Here is an 18,812-nt window from a genome sequence, read left to right as displayed (position 1 = left end):
TCATGTAAAGTTTGATATTGTAATGCATTTTGATGTTTAGAACACAACTTTGTTCTCTCATTTTCATCCAAAACCTCTAAGATCCTTATGACAGCAATCTGCCCTATCCAGCATCCACATGCTCAGTTCTGGTCAGCAGTGTGCAATGTAAGCCTCTGCAGAACAATGCAACCATTTGAAATTTGTTGTGCTAGACTCTTTTAAAAATTTTTGCTTTCACACCTGATGACTTCACTGGGACTTAAAATTGTATTTTACATCATAAAACTGAACTCTGATGTAAGAGAAATGGACAATGTAAAAGAAAACCTTGATTTTAAGTTTGTATTTCTTAATGAAAGACACTAGATGTTGTGAAGAAACAAAAAAAATCTAAGTCTTCCTGTATAAAGATTGCAGTTGCCAAGTAGTACAGTTGTTCTCCGTGACAGGAACACATGAAAGGAGCATGGGATAAGACTCAAGTGTAAGGATATTTCATGGTGAATAACATGACAGAAAATGATCTGTGAGATGACTGCAAGTATCTAACCCTTCAACCTTCCTGTATTTTTTGTGTGTTTTTAAGGACAATCTAGAGAGCAAAGAAAGTGGAAATTGAACTGTCAGCCTTGAAGCTAATTATTGTTGATTGAAAACTAAAACAGTTGTGGTAATTAAAAAAAACTTTTCTTAAAAGGAGCTCCTTATTCTGCCATTCAAAGAAATTAATAAATACTGTCTAGTAAATCACTAAATGAAAATTATAAGAGTAGAAATAGATACACAGGATATTTAGATATGTGACTTGACTGTAGTGGAGACCTCTGCATGTTTTTATCTCATTCTGACAGTCACAATATGATCATGGTATGTAACAAGTTGAGAAGGGTCAACTGGATTGGTAAGGTCAACCACAAATGCTTTGTGTATTTTAGTCAACTGGATTGGTAAGGTCAACCACAAATGCTTTGTGTATTTTAGATTTACAATTTATTTTTAATCTCTTTTCTCCATAGGGATGCCCTCTGCTTCTTTATTAGTTTATTTGCTTTTAGCATTACTCATTCATTTCACATCTGGAGAAACAGAAGTGAAGTTCAGTGGACAAACAGAATTTGTTGTCAATGAAACAAGTACAACTGTTATACGTCTTGTAATTGAAAGGACAGGGCAGCCTGCTAACATCACAGCAATTGTGTCGGTAAGAAACCATGGCAGTTATATTCTCTGTAACTGTGCATAACTTTTTAAAGAACTTTTTGGGACTCAGAAACATGGAGAGTTGTGAATGTGACTGATAAGAGAGTCAAGTGAGGGCCACAAAATCCCCTTTGTTTCCTCTTCTCTGAACTTCTAATTTCACTCTTCTGAGAGGAGGAATAGTTTTTTCACAATGGTTCTTTCAAGCCTTTAGCTTCTAAGAAGGATGATTCAGGTGTGGCATCTATGCTGGTTCAGTGACTTCTCTCCATTTAGCCTCAGTGCCCAACTGTCTATACCCTTTGCTGGTTTTACATGACTGCCTTTGTAATCTCCCCTATAATCACCTCACAGTAGAATTAGGGGAATTTTCTTATGTTGACTGACTTGAAAAGAGAGATGTTCTTTTTAGAAGACTTAGTCTTGCCAACTTTCATGATCAAATTGTAAATCAAGGTTGAATTCCTAGGCTCCTTCCAGTAGTTAGAATGGAAGGCAGAGGGCAGTTACATCCTAAGGTAAGTCTAATTCATGTAGAGTATTATGAGCTATACAGATCTGTGCTTCCTATACAGGCATAACTTTTCCAATAAAAAACCTTTTCATATGGTACATTATGCAAAAGATACCAAATTGCAGGGAAGGAAGTAATAAATAGTTTTGAAGAAAGTGTTCTGTTTATTTTATTGTTTCTTTTTTTTTTTACCTGTTTACTCAGCATGAATAAAATGGGTTGGTATCTATGTACCTTCTTTCCAGAAATTAAATGTATGACAGCAGGGGAAAGAATTTTGTGCAGTGGGAGGACTTAGTGCAGCAAAGAGGGTATGAAGTCTTTTCAAATGAGTCTAGAATGGTGATATAGAGCATATTGAAGGAAGAAGGAGGTGGCATTTGGTTGTGTGTTTATTGCAGATTGATGGAGAAAACACAGGAGACTTTTTTGACACATATGCAGCTGCATTTATACCTGATACAGAAACAAACCGAACAGTGTATATATCTGTCTGTGATGATGATCTTCCAGAGGCTGATGAGACATTCACATTTCACTTGACACTACTGGTAAGTCTCAATTTTTCAATGTATCTATTCTACAGAAAACAGTGGATAATCTAATATAGGCGAATGGTATTTCATAGATTACAATGTAGACTTACTGCTTGTAAACAGTAATAGGTAAGAGCTGAAATCTTGAATCCAAGCAGGATGATGCTTATTGCTTTTCAGAAAGTTTGCATTTCTGTGGATTTCTCTGTGTCATGTTGCTGCACCTGACATTTGAGCAGGCATTGCATTCAGCTGTGGACATTGGAAGGTGTACTAGAGCCCAGAATAGTTTGTGGAGACTCAGCCTGTTTCCTGCCTAGAATGTGTATGGAGGAGAGGGTGGAAGTAGCAGAAAAAGAGGATGACTTCGAGTCCTCCAGAAGTAGAGGTTAAATGTGACTTATCTAAACCCAAACAATTTTATATTTACCAAATTTCATCACATTGTTCTGTCTCACAGGAGTTATAGTACAAGACAGGGGTTCACATTCATATATTTTGCTAACAGTTCATGACTAAACAAGATGTAAATTCAATAAAAATAAATTTTCTATTTTATTGCCAATATTACATATCTATGGGGATGTTTGCAGTGAGTACAAAAATGCATATTTTCCCTACCATCTTTGATTTGTAAAAATGTCAATTTTACAATGCTATAAAGACTTGCTTCTTATACTTGCTATCCCAGTAAATCCTTTAGTTGGTATCCCACTATAATAGCTTCAGACTTTCAGTTTTATACAATGTTTGGGAAAAAAGTACAGCTTTGCAATTCCTGGCAGTATTTGATGCTTCATGTATCATTTCCTCTTGATATGCCATTATTAATTGTTTAACTATTGTTAATCATTTGCAAAGTTTCAAGCACATTATTGTTCAGTGTTTAGAGTTTATTTCCACAGTAATTAGGAATGACCTTAGTGCATTCTATTGCTTTAAACAATTTTCATTACGATATGAAATAAAAAGACATACATTTTTTGTAAGCCGATATTAACTCTTAAGAGACAGTAAAATCAAAATGCCTTTTTTTTCTGTTACCATACTTAACATTTTATTTTGATTTTAATTTTAGAAACCATCTGCAAGGATAAGACTTGGTGCTCCCAAATCTGTCACTGTAACAATCTTATCAAATGACAATGCCTTTGGAATAATTTCTTTTAACATGGTATGACTTTTTATATGGTGTATTTTAGAACATTTTAATAAACATAAAGATGAAATTGTCAAAGATGCTGGTTAGTTATTCACCCAAATCCCTTGAAAACAGATTATAGTTAAATCTCTGAAAACATCTTTAGAGATAATTCATACATATGTATGTAATTCATACGTTTATACAGTTTTAATATTTCTGTATGCTTTTAGTTGTTGAAATGTTTCCTGAAATCCTCAAACTTGGATGAATCGATATTGTTTATCTAAATATAAAGCTTTTAGAAATTGTTCAGTCCCACTGTCCCTCAATATACTATGGAAGAAATGAGGAAGTAATACCATAGGAAAGTTAAAGAGGTGGCTTGGAAATTTTAAGAATATATACCTTTTTCCCATCTTAAGTGAGCAATTTTATATTTAACTCTAAAGCTGTAAGGGCAGTATCATGATCTATGCATAATAGAATACCTTCTAGGGATAAGAGTGGTGTGGCTCTAATGGTATATTTGAAATAATACAGTTTGTGTTATCAGAAAGAGAAACTCTGCTTTATTGCTGGCATTATGTCAATAAACTGTTTAGAAGACTTCCCTGAAAAAAATCCAATATGAAAAATTTTTATTACGATAATATTAAACCATGCTGCTCCCTGAAGTGTTGTAAATCTTTGAAATTTCTCAGCTATAACACTTTGATAGACAGAATCCATTGTCTAGTTATCCAACAATGAGATTTTAATGAAGAAAACCTATTTTTAATAGAGTTAGGAACTCCTGTAAATATGACTAGTGCTCATATGCCAGTGCTTAGTGTAATATAACTATTCTCATTTACAAAAAACAACAACAAAAAAACAAAACCAAAACAAAACCGACAAAACAAACAAACAAACAAAATACAAACAAACAAAAACCCCAAAACCAAACCCAGAAAAACCCACTCTACATACATTATGATAATTTTTAAATCTCAAACCCTACAAGCTTTCTATCAGCTGAAATAATTGGTTGCTAGGAAATGTATGCCATCAGCAGACTGGTTTGCAGATTGGATTAACTTGTCTGTGGGAGTTTAGTATTTCTATGGTAACAATTTCTTCCATCTGCTGTGATATTCAATCTGATTGCCTGTTCCTTTTCTTCCTCATTAGTCTGCCTTAATCACAGTGAATGAGCCTAGGGGCAGAAATGAATTTGTGCCTCTCACTCTAATCAGGGAGAGAGGAACCTATGGGACAGTCGTTGTAAGTTTTGAGGTGAGTTTATCAAAAAAGCTTCATGCATTTGACTATTAGATGAAGTTGTGAGGCTTCATAAAGTATCAAAGTGTTTATTAAAGTGAAAGGACTAAATAGCTATGTCTACATTTGTTATATCTGTTTCATAAAATGGGAAAGTACTACCTTTCAATTGGAAAATATTGCAATTATCTAACTTCTTAATTTAGGAAAAACTAATTTATTTTTAAAAATGGGTAATCTCTGTCTTGGAAGATATTTGAAGCAGCATTTGTTGGTATAATTAGCAAACAATATCTATTGAGCGTGCAAGAAATGTCCTGCATCTTTTTTCAAAGTTTATAAACCTCTGACTTTACCACCTTCAAAAATGCAAATGTAGAGATCAATATTTAGTGAATTTCTATATCTATAATATTGCAGTTTGAATTCCCAGACATTTCAACCTTTCAAAACCATTACTCGAATATTTAGGATTTTACTCACATACATCATGTGAATGGGATATACTTATTGCCTTTATTGTGAGAGGTGGCTATTTTTTTTTTTTAGTCTGGTTCTGATTCTATTGCATTCTTTAAAGTTACAGGTAATTCTTTTTTCATATCAAAATTCCTTTCTCAGTTGTCAGCAAAGATGTAATCTAGATGGGCCAAAATCTCAAAAGATTTGTAGTGGGTGTTCTTGAGTGATAAATATAGCGTGTATAGATAATGTTTAGTGATTATTTATGTTATTTATTGCAGATGTGTTTGTTTTAAATCCAATACATTTTGCTATCTAATTTATCTGGTTAATCTCAAAATGTAGTTTACATGCGTGTGTTGAAAAAAAATTACATTATTTTCTAAAACAAAGCCCTAATATGGGTCTTACTAATTTTAGGTTTTAGTATTAAATGTAATTTCCTTAGTATCACATCAATATAGCAATTACTCATTTTGTGACTTTTCTATTATCTTGTCTTTGAACTGATTAGAAAATGCTAGTTAAATTAAAAGAGAAGGACTACCCTTTTTATTATTTAAAAGAGTCAGTTATGCATCAGTAGATACTAAAGAGTTCTCAAAAGGCTGGTATGGAAGTAGTTTTCCTCCTCTTTCTCTGGCAATACATAATTTCTTCAGAATGCCTACTCTGATTTAGAAAAATAGTAGATTTTCACAACTGAATGTGTGTTTATATGATCGGGAGTGAATAAATAGCAGTTTCTTATGCATTTCACACACTATATATTGACTATTGTACTGGATTTTTATGCATTCTCTATATATTTCTTATCATAAAAAACGATTCTTTGCAGATAGAAGATGGACCAAACTCAGCTGAAGAAGACTTAAGTCCAGCCAGGGGAAATATCACATTTGCCCCTGGGACATCAGTGTTGATTTATAATTTAACAGTGCTTGATGATCAGGTAAAAACAAGCTGACATTTTTGGTTTGGATGTATAGATTGACTGCTGTTCTGGAGGGACTTTGTATATTATGTTATAAAAATGCTTGGTTTAAACAGGGCTACAAGTTCTGCTGCCTAAAGTGATGTTCAGTCTTGTCTCTGTGGGCTATCATTTTATCTTTTTAATATTGCCTCTGTATTCTTCATCAATTAATATTTTTAGTTTCTGAACATACCCCGACTGCTCTGACTAGATCTGTTAGGTGTTGTACAGTAAAAAGTATAAATAATCAAGAAAGCTTTATATTTTTATTCAGATGGCGTAGTGAGGTTCTTGTGTTGTGAAGGATGATGTTCTTTAACTACATACAGGTTCATTTTTCAGACTGATGCTTCTATATTTAACTTTTCTGGTGAATGTGATACTGAACAACTTGATAAGGAAATTCACAAAAAAATTACATAGAGGAAAGAAAAGTGTGTCAAAGTGGGAAACCTTTAAGCAATTTTTTGAACATTTATGTTAATTATGGAAAATAGTCTCCCAAGTCTATACTGTTATTAGTACTTAAGAGACTGTGACAAACTGCTGTGTACAAATATCTCTTTCAGATTAGATGTATTATTTCTGTAACTTATATATGAAAAGAATTCATTCAGTTTGTGGGGATATGTGATTTCTTTTTCCCCTGAGAGGTACTTCTAATGGTCTTTCACTCAAAGTTTGATCTGTAGAGCTGTGGTGGTCCACTCGCTGGATGTCTTCCATGGCTGTACACAAAAGGTTAATTTTATGTAAAAATCCTTCACTGATGATGATGATGGAATGCACAAGCATTCCATGTTACTCTCAGAACTTAATTTGAGCTGTTAAGATCTGAAGTTAAGAAAAAACTCTGTAACACATATTGTTCTGAATTGCAAAGCCTTTTACCTACAAAAATTAGGTGACTACAACTCTGATCTCTACAGTACTATATTTAATTTTATTATGTAAATTTCCTTTTTTAGTGAGGAATAATGGAAATTTCTTAACATAAAAGGAAAGAGGCAAATCAATACTGAAAGTCTTTTACATTGTTGTCTTTAAAGTCTGACTGGGTTTTTCATTGGTCAATAATGATGCCATTAAGAAATCCAAATTGTCCTGTATCATCTCTGTCTGAGATGTTAAGATGAAAACTACAGCTAAAATTGTGGATATATTTTGACTTTCTTAAATGTATATTTTTAGGTTATGCCAGGTGAAATATTAGTTAGTCAAATAAATGAAACATAAGTGATAATTATTTTAATGAGGTAGATCAACTGTGTTTTACTTCAGTGTAGGAAGCTGATGGCTGAGATCTTCCAGATCTCCCCCTGAAAAAAAACCCTTGGTATCAGTCAATGGCATTATGCATGCTTCAGTGCCACAAGCCAAAAGAACTGAATTGGCATAAGCTATCATGCCCACTCTTCTAGTCCTAGAAAAGGATCTGAGGGTGGCCAATAAAAAAATGAATGTGAAAGAGAAAGGAATACTGGACAGCAGGGTTTTAAGAAGTCGTACTTTTGTCCTGGAGTTCCTCTCAGAAGCAAATACTACTGGTTTCCAGTAGTCCACAGTAAGGATGAAATACCAAGACCAGAATTAATTTTAAATATTTACTTTTTATCTATATTTATTAATAACAATATTTTTTTCAGTTCCATTAGTATAGCTAATCAAGATTTTGGGAATAAAATATAGAATCATAGAATCATATAAAATGATGAGTTAAAAGAAACCCATTAGGATCATCAAGTCCAACTCCTGGCTCTGCACAGGATACCCAGGAATCACATCATACCATTTTTATCCATATATATATATATATATATATATATATATATATATATATATATATATATATATAGTCATTTAAAGCAGAAATCTCATCCTTTATTCTGTAATTTGTGGTTTATAAGCTATTCTTTATTGTCTCCTGCATCAGATATTGGAGAAAAAATAGCTAGAACTAAAATGTAGTTTTAAACACTTGTTTTGTAAAATTACAAAAATCTAAATTATTGTTAAGAAAAAGAAAACACTCAGACCTCTGATGGAAATTTTGTCTGGGTTTGTGGTGATTCCAGTTGTATAGGGATGAATGGTAGGTTCTATACCAAAAGAAGTTGCTGTTGTATTGTCTCAGGGACATATAGAGATAGATCAGAATCAAGATCAGAAAAAAGAAAATTTAAATATGAGTAATGGAGAGGAACACTTGTTTCCAAGTAGAGGTGGCTTTCAGAAATGGCAGTTGGTCTCCTCATACTCTCAAGCTGTAAAGATGAAGATTTTTCTGATTCTTGGGTAATTTTATTTGTATTTTGTTTGACTTTCTACTCTTTCAGAAGTATGTTTAGCTAAAATAGATACCTTAAATTGTGAAAAGGGATTTTTAGCAAAAGCAAAAAGCAAGACTGTTTTCCTGTTTGTTTTAATATGAAATGAGCTTTCAGACGGTACAATTACACTCTTCTGCAAAATGCATAAACCATATTTCTCAGTATAAGTGTTCTGCATATATTTGAAATGGAACTTACACACAGTTGCTAATACTATTTTTCCAGGTACCTGAAAATGATGAAATCTTTGTTGTTTGTCTGAAGAGCGTGGAGGGAGGGGCTGAAATCAACAACACAAAAAATTCTGTTTGGATTAATATTAGGAAAAATGACAGTCCTGTGCGTTTTGTTCAGAGTGCTTATATGGTGCCTGAGGAAGATGAAGTGATAACAATCCAAGTGCTTCGTGGTAAGGATGTCACTGGAAAATTAATTGGACCTGATGAAGACGAAGTCTCTGTCAGTTACGCCATCATAACTGGGGATTCAACTGCACATGCACAGCTTAATGTAGACTTCCTAGATCTACAGCCAAATACAACTCTTGTTTTCCCACCTCTAATTCACAAAACATATTTGAAATTTAAGATCCTTGATGATGCCATACCAGAAATTGCTGAGACCTTTCAGATTATGCTTCTTAAAGACACTTTGCAGGGAGATGCTGTTTTGATTTATCCATCTGTTGTTCATGTCACTATCCAGCCGAATGATAAACCTTATGGAGTGCTGTCAATCCACAGTGTTCTGTTCGCTCACACTGTTATCATTGATGAAGACCAAATTTCAAGGTACTACAGATCTTAAAATCTAGTATCTAGTCAGTTTAAGAGATTTGTTTGTATTTGCTAAGGCTGCTTAGGATATCATTAAAGTAATTATAAAATCACTACTAAAATATAGTGCAGCAATCACTGTGTTATTATCAGCTATATTTACAAAGATTTCAAGGAAGTGAGAATATCTAATTATACAGAAAGTATTTTAAAATCTATAAACTGTATGTAAATAGGCCACGAGTATTCAATCACATTATCAGAATAATGAAAACTCTTTCCTCTAAAGATAGGATCAGTGAAGTTGTGATACTGCTACACACAGATTCAATGGGAAATACATTTCTGTCTTCCACCCTTGGCGTATATTTGTTTTTACTATCTGTAAAGCCAGTCTCTGATTAAGGGAAAAAAAGTGTTCAGCATCTCCCATGAAATAGTTACCTTAAACTCAAAAACAATTTAAATATTTGTAATTTTACATAGAGATTAAAATCAAAACTCTGTACAAATTTTATTTGTACAAATTTTATTTGTACAGAGCAGAGTGATACACAATATTGATAATCTTAATAAAAATGTCCACCACTAATTAGTGGAAGTTCATCCCCAAAGAAACAAATAATGCCTCCAACTATCATACTATGAGAAATTTTGGAAGAATATTTTATGATATGTAGGGCACAGAACTTGGGTATTCATCTTTCTTTCTTTACACACAGTAAAGAAATAAATACTACTTTCTCAATGTTTGTAAGTCATGGTTTCCAGATTTTTTTTTATAGTCATGCACTTGTCAGATGCAGACAACATGACATTTCCAGTATCATAAATATCAGTAACTGAGGCAAACAGTTCATTTCAGATCATTATTTCACTTCTCATGCCTCATAACTGTTCATGATGTAGAATAGACAAAATGTTTTCTTAAATTTGATTTGTATTTCTGAAGACAAATGTAAAACATGCCAAGACTCTACTCAGTTCTGAGTATCTTTCTTGCTGTAAACAAAGTGAGATCTAACACGTATCTTCTGAGATTTTACAGCGAGTTCATGAGCAAATGCTCATTTTACATATGTGTTATGACTTCACAAACAGTAAGCCTTAAGTCAAATGTCAGTTGCAAGCAGCTAACATTTATATCACATAGGTTAGTGTAAATATTTTAGAGAATTGGTAACCATGCATACCAATATTAATTATCATTTGTGGGTTTTTGTTTTCGTTCAAAACCATAGGTTTGAAGGGATCACAATTGTAAGAAATGGTGGAACACATGGAAATGTTTCTGTTTCCTGGATTATAATCCGAAATAGCAGTGACCCTTCACCTGTGACTGCAGACCTACTTCCAGAGGCGGGAGAGATAAGTTTTGATCAAGGAGAGATGCTGGTGACACTTCATCTGAACATTATTGATGATGATATACCAGAAGAAGCACAGCCTTATCTTCTGAAACTCCTAGCTCATACAATACAGGGAGGTGCAGAAGTCAGTGAGCCATCTGAGGTAAATTTACTTTAGAATTCTTTTGGAGAAGATATTGGAGTAATAAAGACTTTACCAGTTTTAATAACATTGATTGATTGATGGATTATTATAATAGATTAAAGGGTTTGGCCTCGGATAAAAATCAAGCAAACTAATCCTTAATATAATCTTAGTGTATAGACCCATATCTAAAGTATAGTGTACAATGCTAGACTTTACTGTGGTAGAATTCAGTTCAGATTACTCCCAGTGTGCAACGATAGCATTGAATAAATGCTGTCTTGAGTGACTGCTTTCTAACAGAAGACAGGAAAGTTATTTTCATTTATTCATTTGCTGTTTTAATGATTACTGAAATATTTTACAGAGTAACAACTTGAAGGGGAAGGTTTGGTAATTAAGTGAACAATTAAATAAAGGGTGACTAGGATTGTTGACAGTTTTGTGACTCAAGTCCCTACTTTGTCTTTCTCAAAAATGGTTGGAATGAGCTTGGTGAATAAAATGAAATCCTTTACAATCTAAAACATTTTTAAATTATTCACTTTGGCTGCTGTACCAAAAAAATCAGTTATTCAGAGCTCATTCTGGCGCGTGCAGTGATGCACAGTGGGACAGTTGCCACTGTCAATGCAATGCTTCTTGTGTATAAAGAATACTTTGAGGCTGTCAATCTGATTTGTTTCCCGATGCCAGTTCACTAAGGAGAAAAATGTGTGGTGACAGGCAGGAGATGATTTTGTGAAAGCATGAAACTATGATATAGAGTAATGCTGCATGCTGTTTTCTGCTTTGCAGCTTCTGTTTTACATTCAGGACAGTGATGATGTTTACGGCCTAATAAAATTCCATCCTTTGGAGAATCAGAAGATTGAAAGTAATCCAACGGGACGCTTTCTATCCTTGAGTTTTGCAAGGGAAGGAGGAACAGTTGGAGATGTGCAGTTGCTTTATACTGCACTGTATATTCCAGCTGGAGCTCTGGATCCTGAGAGAGCGAAAGGTGGCATTTTGAATATGTCTAGAAGAAATACTCTCATCTTTCCAGAAGGAAAAGCACAAGCTACTATAAATATACCAATACGAAATGATGCATTTCTTCAAAATGGTGCTCATTTTGTCATACAGGTATCTCAGCTGTTCTTGGGGTGGTTTTTTTAGCCTATGTAGTATAAAGAGCAGTATATAAGATAGTAGTGGGTCCTTCCCTTTTAACTTAATTAAAATTATTCTGCCTGATTAAAAAAAAGAAAATAATTAGTTCTATAGCTGAGAAAACTTTTATTTAGATACTGCTTCCACAGATATGCTATAAAGAGCTTTGTTCCAAATCATTATTTACTAATTACACCATTTAAAAACATACATTGTTGTAATAGGATTCAGTTACTAATCATGAAATTTAACAAAATTATATCAATGTTGCAGAAGTTATTTACCTTTTCTACCCTTTGCCTTTCTGTTTAATCAAATTAAGGCTCCTAAAGTACAGAAGTATGACAGATTTTAGAAATTAGGAGAAAGGAAATATAAATTAAAATAGTCAAACTTATGTTTAGTTTATGTGCAGCTTGGACTAGGGAATTGATAAGTTCTTCTAGTCTTCCCTGTATGTGGCCTTTTGGATTTTTTGGTTCTCAGTTTTTGTTTTTGTTTGTGCTTTTTTTTTTGTTGGTTTGTTTGTTTGGATGTTTTTTTTCCTTTCTATCTGAATTTCTAAGAAGGGAGATTATGTCATTGCTTGTAAGACTGGCTGGAAAAATACACTAAAATTATGCTTTTGAAAGAAAACGTGTTTTCCACAAAAATATTTAAAGAAAGATTTCTTTTCTTTTCCAATTTTTTTTTCCTTCACTTTTCTTCTGGGAAAAACCAGATTTGCATACATGTTAGGTTAGCAAGTTATTGTTCAGATATGCTGCTGTAGGAGATTCTGGGCATTGTAATCAGTAATTTTTATACTTATTTTCTCATCTACTTCCTCTGATAAACTATTTCCACTGTCTGGGATCATGAGCCTGGGGAGCAATCCTGATACACAGACAAAGGGGTGACTTGGCAAAACCAAACTACAAATTTCAAATTCATTTCTTAGTTCTTTTCAGTCTTTTCCTTTTAAGCCAGGTGTCTTCAAAATTATCAAATAGAGATGTTGATGTGAAATCATAAATGTAAAATTTGGTATTTTTTTCTTTAATTTCTAGTCTACCAGAGATGTTTAATTACTTGAAAAGATTTTTGTCTCTACCTACTTCCCCCTACATTCTATTAAAAAAAAAAAAAAAAAAAAAAAAAAAAAAAAAAGAGAGAGAGAGAGAAAAAATATTTCCAGAATTATATTATCATTTAATTGCACATGCGCTTTCTATGTTCACAGCTAGGCAGAGAATATGTTTCTGAAATATTGGAATAGGTTAGTGTGTTTTACCATCTTCATGTGTTCTGAAAGATTGACAGAAGAATTGAAATATCTAATGCCAAGCTCCTTTCAGGTGATAGATTACAAATAATATCACAGTGTGGACTATGGACAAGATGTGTGACAAATACTTCAATATGCAGACATTTGGCCTGGCTTTTCAAACAGCAGATTCCAGGGAGATGGGATGTATGTTCTGTACTTTCTCCATGAACTATAAAAATCAGATGCAACTTCTAACACAAATAATTCCTATAAAAAAGGAATACCCCTATTTATCATTATGACAATCCTTCTACATTGTGAATAAATTATAGTCTCAGCAAACATGTTTACAATGAGATTACAAAGTTTGTACTAGGCCCAGTAAAGGATCAACTCAGTAAAGGATCAATAAGGGAAAGGGGGGTAGAGGAAGAAATGAAGTGTAAACACAAAAAGATAACAGATAGAGGAACTGGAAATGTGAGATTAACCTTCTTCAGTGACATCTTCAATTAAATAACCTATTGTTTGATGTGCAGACCTCTTTTGGTATGGACAGGAAGATTAACTGACTTGGTAAACTGCTTGGTATTATTCAGTTCACAGTTTTTTCCCTCATGGACTGATTTGCTTTAAGAGGAAACACTGAATTAAAAAAAAAAAAAACAAACAATATTTCATTAATTATTACTTGAATCTCAAAGTTACAATCCAGAGAGTAACAAAGGGAATTCTTTCAGCTGTGTAGTATTTCAGAACTGGTTCTGAGCTAACAACAACAACAGTGGTCCATCTATGTGGAGAATTTGAGAATTAGCACCTACTCTAAAAGAAACCTTAGAAAACAAGGAAACAAATAGAACCACCCTCTGTTCCTCAGAATCCAAATAAGTAGCTTGTATGGTTGAGAATCAATTTCTAATTACAGTATTTATAAAACAAATCCCATCTATCATCAAATAAAATGTGCATGAATATTTTTGAGTGTTACTTGAATAACAGTAGAACAAAATATGATACAGTCCAAGTATTTAATATAAATTGGGTTTAAGAATCAAGGGAATTTAAAACTCATCACTTGAAAGGATGATTCATAGTAACTATATAGATTTAAAGAAGGTTGTTTTGCCTTTTCCACTAAAACCTATATAGCAAAATATAATAAATCCAAGCAAAAGCATCCTAATGGGAGTTAAAAAGTGATTCTCATTGGTGGTTCATGCACCAGTGAAATGTTTACAGAAGTATATATAAATTATTTGTAGAAATATCTGTTATTGTGATCCATGTAGACAGAATTGGATAGTGTTATAAATTATATTTGAAAGGAATATTAAATCAAGTAAAACAATGAAAGTCATGCTTTCCTTGTCATGTCAATGGTGCTGATGGGCTAAGTGAATGGTATTTTTCATTCAAAGTTAGAATAAATATTTTTCTATTTCTTCTTAATATAAATAAACAATCAAAAATATAGTAATATAAGAGGAGACTACAGTTTTGAACTCTTGTAATGATTTTCAGTTCTGAATGGAATTCTAACATATTATTTAGTGTAAATAGAGAAGTCTTTACATTTTTTTTGAGAAAGGAAAGAAGATTGAATCACTCTGGCTTCATGAGAGTGTGTAAATTATTATGTTTCCAGTGACTTCAGCAGATTTTTATCAATGCATGGCAAAAACCTGAAGATAGAACAACAATCTGGGATGCTTGGCAGATCAATTAATCAATCCAGTAATGAATTGCCCAGTTTAGAAAGTTAATTCTCCCTCTACATACCTTCAGTTGTGCACATGATTTGTCTGAGACGTATACTGTTCTGCTGTGGAAGCTCAATACCATTCACTTAATTTCTTACAGAACTATTTATACATTTTTGTAGTAGAAATGTTGCTGTTAGGGGAAATTTATCCTGGAGGTGTTCTGTTCCTTGCATATGACACTTATTCCAAGATATTAGAATAGTTCTTGCTTGGTAGTCAGGTTTCTTATTTTTCAATTTTTTTTTTCTTTTTTCTCACAGTTGGAAAAAGTTGAGCTGCTGAATAGAATTCCTCTTATCCCACCCGTGAGTCCTAGATTAGGTGAGATGAGAAATATTTCTTTGAAGATTACTCCAGATATTGCAAATGGAGAAATAGGCTTTACTAGCAATCTTCCAATTATTGTTCCTGAACCAGAAGAATTCTCTGCTACAGTGGTAAGTAAACATTCTTATATTGTCTCTTAGTATGGAAAAACTTATTTGAGATAAAGCAAAGTTTGCTATATCCACTGTAACATTTGAAAATTAATGTGAGAAAAATCCTCCAAGTTTGATCTTATCTCAAATATTCTCCTGCTTTAAAAAAACCAAAAAGGAAAAAAATTGCTAGCAAGATTAATGTGTTTGTCATCTGAAGAGTGTAGTGAACTTTGCTTTCTGTGTAAGAATCAGTTACGTCTTTGTGCTCACATAGGGAAAAAGATGCTGCAGTTTAATTTCTTTCATGAGAAAGAAAGTGAAAAGACACTATGTAGGGTAGGACTGATTTTTTCCCCTAATTTAATGAAAGTGTGTATGTTTGACTTACATTTGACTCTCTATAAAATATTTCTTCTGACATTTCTCTTTTGCCCCCTTAGTTGTCTTAATTGAGATCTTTCTTCAAATCCTGACTCAGAGAACTGGTTTTCATTCTCAGAATAAAACTGCTGATTTAAAACCTAGGTTGTCTTGATGAGGTGGACATTGGTTAAATCACAGAAGGGTTTTTGTGTTTATGAGTACTAAGTGATTTGTCATGTTAATGGTCTGCCATCTCCTCTAAGTATATATAAACATATATGTCCAAAAATATAATGGATAGATCATTAGAAAGAAAAGATTCAGTATATATCTTCATGAATATAGCATCTTTGATTTCAGATCTTATACATAGGTATGAGTAAAAAGCCCAAGGTGAGTATTTTGAGGCTCATATTGAAACCGTAATTTGCAAAGGGTTAATTGTGTTTGCATCTAGTTTTGCAAGTCACAGCAGACTCACATGCTTTACAGGTTTCCATTGCATTGCATCGAGATGGGACTGATGGTCAAGCAACTGTGTTTTGGAGTCTGAGACCCTCTGGTCCCAATCACAAGTCAGTAACACAGGATGATATAAGTCCTTTTAATGGCTCTGTTGTTTTCTTATCTGGACAAAGTGATACTGCAATCAACATTACTATTAAAGCTGATGATATACCTGAAATGAATGAAACCGTGTTACTAACTTTGGACAGGTATTGTACCCTAATCTTTATTCATATTGCTATATTCAATCTATATATAAAAAATTGGCACAATACTACTTATGAGGTTTTGCCTCCATTGTGTTGATAAATACCTGGAGGAATATTGGGCCCTTGATTCAGACTGTATATGAAATCTTCTTTGACTCATGGTCAATGTAAGAAACCATATTGTGCTCATTATCTAATGACTTAGTTTTATTTGTATTTTGATTAAAGTAATGTATGCTACTAAAAAAGTTCATTTAACTTCGATCTTTAGTTGTAGCTCTTGATTATAACACTTGTTTTCAGAAAAAATAATTTTTAGTGAGATAATGGGGAAAGCTATAATGAATAGTAATGAAATCAATATATAACTATGGTTATACTATAGGCTTATAGTCAGGATGTTGTTGCAGAATTAGATACTTCCATCACAACTGCTGGCTTCCAAAATAGGCCAGTGTGACTACTACCACATGCCTGAGCTACAAAAAGAGCAATTATGTTTCTGAAACATAGTGTTGTGGTGTCCCTTCTGTGTGACATCAGGGTTGCAGAATAATTAAGGCTGTAAGAGGCCTCAGAAGATATTATCTGCATGTGAACACTACTCAGAATACTTTAATTATTTAATATCCAGGAGCCTTTTGTTTTACTAGCAGAAGAATCTCACTTATTTCTTCAGTCCTGCTTCCAAAAATTCAGATGTATCTATCGTTTAGAAATACTATCACTTCTGCTAATAACTCCTAATAATCTGAGGGATATTTTTCCCTTTTATTTTTTCTGAAAATATGCTAAGAAATGCAATGTCTGCATTGAACATCTACCATGTATACAGTCCTTACCTTATGCAGAAGTATCCTTGCTGTACATAGGAAGGGCAGAATAACTCATGGGAACTTTTAATGCCATATACTTGTGTAGATTACATACTAGCAACTAGACATACAGAAAGCAACTCCTTAAGCTGCTGCTGATCTTGTTTTTTGAGCATTGTTCAATGATTCAACACAGGAAATATGCTTTTTCAGTGCAGGGTTGGTCTGCTGCTGTAGAAGCTGGCTTGTGAATGCATCTAGTGCACAATGAATTATTTCATTCTAATCTTGGATACTCATGTCCCTATTAGACATGCAATGAGTACACAGAAGCTTGGCAAGTTCAAAAGAGAAAAAGAGACAGTTTTATTCAAAAATTTGGTATTTACAGAATTCCAAAGGTGATGGTGGATTGAAGGATGGAATTACCATCTCTCCAACCATGCTGGTCCAAAGATCAATCAGTCATTTCTCTCCACCCACAGAGAAATATGTAAACTATTATATTTATACATAAAATTGTATGGGAACTCTGACTCTCAAATATGTAAACATTATCAGGAGGCTAAAGAAGTTTTATGAGAACTTTAAAACTTTCAAAGAACTATAAAATAAAACACTTTTAAAAATCAGGGCAACATACTATGTTGAAAAGATTGTCCTGTTGAAGACAAAAATAAATGGAGACTATTGCAAGCAGTTCTCTATTTTTCTTCTTGTGGATGAAACCAGTTTGTCTGAAAGTTCATTACAGTCTGTGGCACAAACAAAGAAACTAAGATTAGAAATAATTACTGAAGTTGTGAAGAAGTTGTGTAAAGTGGCAAAAATGCTGAAGTGTAAGGGTAGGTAAATAAGTATATAGAGGAAGTGGACAGCATGAAAGATTAAATTTTTAGTATTGGACAGCTCTACAGTATGTGTGACTACAGCTTTCTACCACTTACTCTGACTAGTAATCCCATGCCTTGAAAATTGTGTCTGAAAGGGAATTGAGTTGGCAGCTGAACAAATGCAACCACTGTTCTGCTTTTGCTATGTGTGGTGGGAGTAGCAGGTTCTATTGATCATGAAGTGTCTGGTAAAAATTTTACCAGCAGTAAGCAGTTTTCCCACACTTGGCGAGGTCAGAGAGTGAAGTAAGGAATAGGTAGTCTGACTAGGAAAAAGCAAATAAGTAGTAGATAAAATCTGAAGTTTTCCCTACACCTGTACAGTGTCCCTCAAGGCTATGAGTGAAATTCAGCAGCTTTTGAGTATAAGCCAAGAATGCAACATCTGCAAAGATCATCCTTTCAATACTAGAGGTGACTCTTCAAAGCAGGGGTGAATGATACTGGCAGGGTGATGTGTGTAAGCTTTTGGTATTGTCTCCTACATAGTTTGTGTTTTCTAGATGAACAGAAGATTTCAGTTTCCAAGACTGGCAGCCAGCACCTCACAGCAGTAGTGAATTACCATGAAAACAAATATGCACTCTGCTGTGGATTGTATTGCATCTCTTTCAAAGTTACTAAATTCAAACACTTATCTTAATTTTTATTTTATTTCAGTAGTATTTATTTAATAATTATTTTGTTATTTTAAACCCAGTCAAAAATATTCTTTCTGTTATTTTATAGTACTATGTATTTTAAAACATTGGGAAAACA

The 18,812-nt window shown here is 33.3% G+C and overlaps 1 protein-coding gene across 8 annotated transcripts in view; it reads left to right on the top strand.

The window, feature by feature from the left end:
- The window catches only part of ADGRV1 (adhesion G protein-coupled receptor V1), a 253,088-nt gene that overhangs the window by 10,179 nt on the left and 224,097 nt on the right, over positions 1–18,812 (top strand). For all 8 annotated transcript variants that reach the window (XM_085566958.1, XM_085566953.1, XM_085566955.1 and 5 more), the window contains 10 exons: positions 999–1,183; positions 2,098–2,247; positions 3,311–3,406; positions 4,547–4,651; positions 5,937–6,050; positions 8,630–9,195; positions 10,422–10,692; positions 11,473–11,802; positions 15,105–15,281; positions 16,122–16,345. In XM_085566958.1, coding sequence (XP_085423084.1) covers positions 1,001–1,183; positions 2,098–2,247; positions 3,311–3,406; positions 4,547–4,651; positions 5,937–6,050; positions 8,630–9,195; positions 10,422–10,692; positions 11,473–11,802; positions 15,105–15,281; positions 16,122–16,345 — 2,216 coding nt within the window. In that variant the 5' untranslated portion in view covers positions 999–1,000. The remainder of the gene's footprint in view (positions 1–998; positions 1,184–2,097; positions 2,248–3,310; positions 3,407–4,546; positions 4,652–5,936; positions 6,051–8,629; positions 9,196–10,421; positions 10,693–11,472; positions 11,803–15,104; positions 15,282–16,121; positions 16,346–18,812) is intronic.

The sequence above is a fragment of the Lonchura striata genome, chromosome Z, assembly GCF_050655825.1.
Source record: "Lonchura striata isolate lonStrDom1 chromosome Z, ASM5065582v1, whole genome shotgun sequence".
Lineage (NCBI taxonomy): Eukaryota > Metazoa > Chordata > Aves > Passeriformes > Estrildidae > Lonchura > Lonchura striata.
The sequence above is the reverse complement of the archived record's forward strand: the minus strand, read 5'-3'. Positions and strand labels throughout refer to the sequence as shown.